Source organism: Drosophila rhopaloa, unplaced genomic scaffold (assembly GCF_018152115.1).
Source record: "Drosophila rhopaloa isolate 14029-0021.01 unplaced genomic scaffold, ASM1815211v1 contig_36, whole genome shotgun sequence".
Lineage (NCBI taxonomy): Eukaryota > Metazoa > Arthropoda > Insecta > Diptera > Drosophilidae > Drosophila > Drosophila rhopaloa.
The window spans coordinates 764751-770151 of record NW_025335130.1 but is presented as its reverse complement, the minus strand read 5'-3'; the positions used below and the strand labels follow the sequence as shown (position 1 = coordinate 770151).

Here is a 5401-nt window from a genome sequence, read left to right as displayed (position 1 = left end):
GTATTGTTTTTAACTCGTTCTGTGGTGTTCTGGATAAGGCGTCTGCTACCGCATTCCATTTTCCCTTTCTGTACTGGACTTCAAACTGAAATGGTTGTAGACCTAGTGCCCATCTGGCCACTCTTCCCGACGGGCTTTCTATTGAATTTAGCCACTTCAAAGCCATGTGATCTGTTATCACTATGAACCGATAGCCTTCGAGGTACATCTTGTATTTGTTGATGCCCCAATATATTGCTAAGCATTCTTTTTCAGTTGCGCTGTAATTTTTCTCTACTTTACTCAACCTCCTGCTGGCAAATGCTATCACATGCTCCCCGTCCTCTCCGTCCTGCGTTAAGACCGCGCCTACGCCTAAGTTACTGGCATCCGTTTGTAGTTTAAATTGCCTTGTGAAATCGGGGCATGCCAGTACCGGTGCCTTTGTTAGGCTCGCTTTCAGTTGGTCGAACGATTCCTGTTGTTTCTTGGTCCATTCGAATTTTTGTCCTTTCCTGATCAAACCTTACAACGCTCCTGCCTGTTCGGTGAAATTTGGTATGAACCGTCGGTACCATGACGCCATTCCTAAAAAACTGTGTACTTCCTTTGTGGATCTCGGTGCTGGTAAGTCTCGAATTGCCGCTACTTTGTCTGGGTCAACTCGTTCACCTGTTCATTGATGATTGCCTGTTGTTTCGGATTTCGAGGATAGTACCTCTGTTTAATCGGTTTATCATCCTTGAGGTAAATCTTATGTTTTGTTATATTACTTGTTCCCTGCATTCCTTTAAATACTTGCCTTTGTGTCTCCAGAAAGTCCTGTACTTCTTTTTCGGATGGTTCCCCTGTCGTGTCTTCTTGCTCTGTAGTCGTCTCCGATTGTTCCTCTTCGCCTCCGGGCTCTCTTATTTCCAGCTCTAAATTTCCACACCTCAGCGTGCTGTGTACCCCTGCCAAAAAGTCCATCCCTAGCAGTATTCCTCCTGCTACTTCTGTCAGTATCATAAACGACACACTGAACACTCTTCCTCCAAATTGGACTTCTGCTGTGAACTCTCCTACCGCCTTCTACGTCGTTCCGTTGGCCATTGTTATTTTTGCACGGGCTCCACACCATCTGCCCTGGTGTTTCAGATCTTGATATCTGTTTCTGCTTATCGCGCTCCTGGATGCTCCTGTGTCCACGATTCCTTTCGCTGTCCTGCTTCCGACCCTTATCCGGGCTACTATTTGGAACCCGTCGCAACACAACTGCTCCCCTGCTGCTGGCTCTTTTGTCGCCGCCTGAGTTGCCAGCTTTATCTGCTCAGGCCTCCTGCGTTTCCCGGCCCCGCCCTGCAGCACTCCGTGGTTCTTGTACCGTTTCTTCCACAGATCCAGCAAAACAGCCTCGGTGGATTGTTACACGTGCGTGCCCCGTGTCCGGTTCCTCCGCAGCGCATGCATATCTCCGGTCTTAGCTGCTGCACAGGTTGGCTTGACTGTGTCCGATCCTCTGCCTCTATTCCTTCTACCTCCTCCGCCAGCTTGAGAAACTCAGTCAACGAGTTGAATCCTGCCCTCCTAGCGTACAGCTTTATCTTGCTCCTGCTGTTTCTGTACACTCGGTCCAATTTGGCTTCCTCTGAGAGTTTCGTGAATTGCATCAGTTTTCTTAGTCCCATTGCGTATTCTCTTACGGGCTCTGTTTCTCTCTGTCTCATCTGTGCAATCTGATTCTCTAACTGTTCTTCATACCTTGGTGGTAGAAAGTATTCTAGCATTTCTGTTCTGAACTGCGGTCATGTTGCGATCATGCTCGGCGTGGTGTTCCACCAATCACTCGCGATCCCCTTCAGGATGAATGGCATCGTCTGTATCAGCTGGTCCTCCCGGATTCCGTATCCGCCTGCCCATTGTTCCATTTTGCTTAGGAACTCCAGTGGGTTTGTTGTTCCTTGATACCGGATGCCCCAACGGCGTACCCGGTCTATGACTTCTGTTTCCATTTTCCTCTCCATTTTTCTTTCCAATTTTTCTTCCATGTCGTCGCTTAGACCTGCTCTTTTAGTGGCCATTATCTCCTCCTGTTCCCTGGTTACCACGATCGCCGGAATTGTTTCTTTCGCCGGGCTTTTTTTCTCCTATATTTTTCCGACAGTTCTGCAAGTCTTTGTTTGACCGTTTCTGTATGATCCGTTTTTTTGGCGAATGCTGCCAACAGACGTCTTAAATCTTCACTTCTTTCTGCCGTTCCTAATCTGAACTCCTCTGTGTATTTCGTTAGTTCGCTCTTTGGTGCCAGATATACCCAGCTCGACATTACTCCGCTGGAGTCGGTTTATCTCCTGCAACCACTTAAACCTGCTCGGGCGCCACTGTGACGGTTCGTCGCTGTCGGGTTGCTCAGGGATGGCCAGGATTTGTCACAAGAATTTGTTTGTGTCAGGCGTGGTTGCTGAAAGAGAGTTCCGACCCAGCCCAGAGTAGAAGTCGTGGGAAATTACTTAGTAATTGATTAGGACTAGGTTTTATTTCAGTAAATATCTTGACATTTGATTAACAACTAACGAGTTCTCCGATTTGTCGGGGTGCCGCCCTTGCTGCCTTTGCTTCCTTCGTCCACTTAGAATACCTGGTATCGGGGGCCGTTCCGCTGTTCGAGAGGACCAATACGGGATGTGTTGCCTGAAATGAGAATAGGGTGCTTGGGGACCCTGAAGTCAGCCACGAGAGAGAGAGTTTGTTGCTTGGGGACCCTGAAGTCAGCCAGAAGAGAGAGAGTTTGTTGCTTGGGGACCCTGAAGTCAGCCACAAGAGAGAGAATTTGTTGCTTGGGGACCCTGAAGTCAGCCACAAGAGAGAGAGAATTTGTTGCTTGGGGACCCTGAAGTCAGCCACTAGAGAGAGAGAGGTTTGTTGCTTGGGGACCCTGAAGTCAGCCACAAGAGAGAGAGTTTGTTGCTTGGGGACCCTGAAGTCAGCCACAAGAGAGAGAGTTTGCTTGGGGACCCTGAAGTCAGCCACAAAATGCTTGGGGACCCTGAAGTCAGCCACAAGAGAGAGAGAGAAGTGCTTGGGGACCCTGAAGTCAGCCGCAAGAGAGAGAGAAGTGCTTGGGGACCCTGAAGTCAGCCGCAAGAGAGAGAGATCAGCCGGTGAACCGTGCCGTAAGGAGGTGTGATCCTAAAATCAGACGTCTCCTAGGGATACCTCCAGGAGGAGGGACTACTACTAAGCTAAGGAGCTAACTACTATGTATAAGCGGACTTGGATCGAATGATCCAGTCCACCAAAAATGACTTCGCTGCTTACCACCACTGGGGAGTAGATCCTTCACCCTTAGACGGTTGGCTGCTAAGTGCCTTTCCATGGCCCGTGGCCCGTCTTATATAGGGCTCGGCGAGATCTAGTGTGCCCGTCGTCTGTGGGATTTGCCGGGCTAAGTGTGACCATCTTTCTCTCGGTCTAGTGTGCCCCTATATGCGCGATCGTTGGCGCGCGCGCGTTCTCGGTTTGAATTTGAAATTAAATACTTCTTTTGTTTCATGCTTTTTTATTCTTATTTATTTAATTCATTTAATTCATTTTATTTAATTCATGCTTTTCTTATTTATTGTGCGCGCAGCGTCACAAGGGCGTGACAGTTTGAACTCCTCTTTCGAAGGTTGAATTGAGCTTTGCTTAGAAGCGAAATTAATTCATCTTTGAGTGCAATGAGATCCTTAATTTTGTCGCATCCAGTGGGAATATCATCGACGTACGCATCTCTGTTAAGAACGACAGCAGCGCTCGGATACATTTCGGCATAGTCATTCGCGAGCTGCTTGAGAACTCTAACGGCGAGGAACGGCGATGAGGCTAAACCATATGTTACAGTCAGCAGTCGATAATGATCCAGGTTAGCGCTCTCCTCCTTTCTCCAAACTATACGTTGGTACTGCGTGTGTTCGTCTGACACCAAAATACCTCTAAACATCTTCTCGATGTCAGCGCAAAATACATACAGATGCTGACGGAAGCGAAGACATACTCCAATTAAATCCCTTTGAATAGGTGGTCCTATGTGTAGTCTTGAATTAAGCGAATGGCCCTTGGAATCCTTTCCTGAGCCGTCAAATACAACTCGGAAGCGTGTGGTAGTACTATCCGCTTTAAACACTGCGTGGTGTGCCAAATAGTTGCAGCGTGCTGGATCCTCAGACGCGTCCGCAGCAGTTATCAATTCCATGTGTCCTCTTTTCAAGTAATCCTCCATGAAAGTAACATACTCTTGTTTGAGTGCAGGGAAACTGCGGAATTTCCGCTCTAAGGCGGCGAAGCGGTTTAAAGCTTTTGGCAACGTAAAACCAAGTGGCCTGATGGGTTCTGGACAATGTATACACCATCTTCTCGGCGAGCTGCGTTGTCCGAAAATGTTGTTCTGCAGGATCACTGGCGTCAATCGTTGCTTTGCTCGGATGCACCTGCTCCGTGTCCATGAATGATCGAACTAAGGAATCCAAATCTTCGTAAGCGTGATGGACTTGTGCGTGCGTAGATGCGTTTCTACAATCATTATAGCTGCCTGTAATAACCCAACCAAAATTAGTATGCAGTGCGATAGGGTATTCAATACCAAACTCTCGGTGATGTCCAGAATATATGTTCCACAGTTGATCAGCGCCTAAAATCACGTCGATTTTTCCCGGTGCTCCAAACGTCGGGTCAGCTAATGGTAAGCTGCGAATCTTGTTCCAGATAGGAGCGCTGGATTTGACCTGCTGAGCGGGAATCAAAGAACTCAGAGAACACATAATTAAAGCAGAGACTTCCAATGATGCAGTCGTGGTTCTTGAAAGCAATGTAAAGCCAGCGCGACCTCGGCTAACTCCAGCCGGGTTAGCACCTAAACCAACAACTGAGATGCGAGCGTGTGTACGTGGAATTCCTATCCTTTGGATAAAGGACTCAGATACCATGGTTATTGTTGATCCAGTATCGAGCAATAACCTACATGTAGTCTTGTTGCCACATGTGTCAATTACATTGGCAAGAATAGTTGGAAGTAGAGCTTGCTTGTTAGCCCTCTCCACAGTATGATGGAATTATATTTACTTTAGCGGCAGACATGTGGGCAGGAGCCAACGGAATCGATCTTGACTCTTCCGGGTGGACTAGCGTGTGATGCTTACCGTTGCACTGACGGCAAGTGTTCGAAGAATTGCAATCCCTGACATGAAGCGATCGACTCAGGCAATTAAAACAAAGCTTAGTATCCCTGGCGAAGGTACGGCGTTTTAGTACATCTAGGGCTTTGAATTCAGTGCATGCATATATATTGTGCTGTCCTTGACAATATATACAGTCGCGAGAAGACTGATTTGATCCACTTGCATGATAAGCGACTTGGCGGCGTCTACTCTGGGCTGGTCTTGAGGGTTGCGCTACGTGTATATCC

The 5401-nt window shown here is 47.8% G+C and overlaps 1 protein-coding gene across 1 annotated transcript; it reads right to left on the bottom strand.

The window, feature by feature from the left end:
* Nucleotides 1-3574: 3574 nt before the first annotated feature.
* Nucleotides 3575-4219, bottom strand: LOC123038041. The gene has a single exon (XM_044461493.1). The coding sequence runs from the start codon at nt 4217-4219 to the stop codon at nt 3575-3577; it is 645 nt and encodes a 214-aa protein (XP_044317428.1).
* Nucleotides 4220-5401: the final 1182 nt, after the last annotated feature.

Excerpts from the sequence above, each read along its gene's own strand:
- LOC123038041 (XM_044461493.1), bottom strand. The coding sequence starts at position 4,219 with ATGGAGGATTACTTGAAAAGAGGACACATGGAATTGATAACTGCTGCG.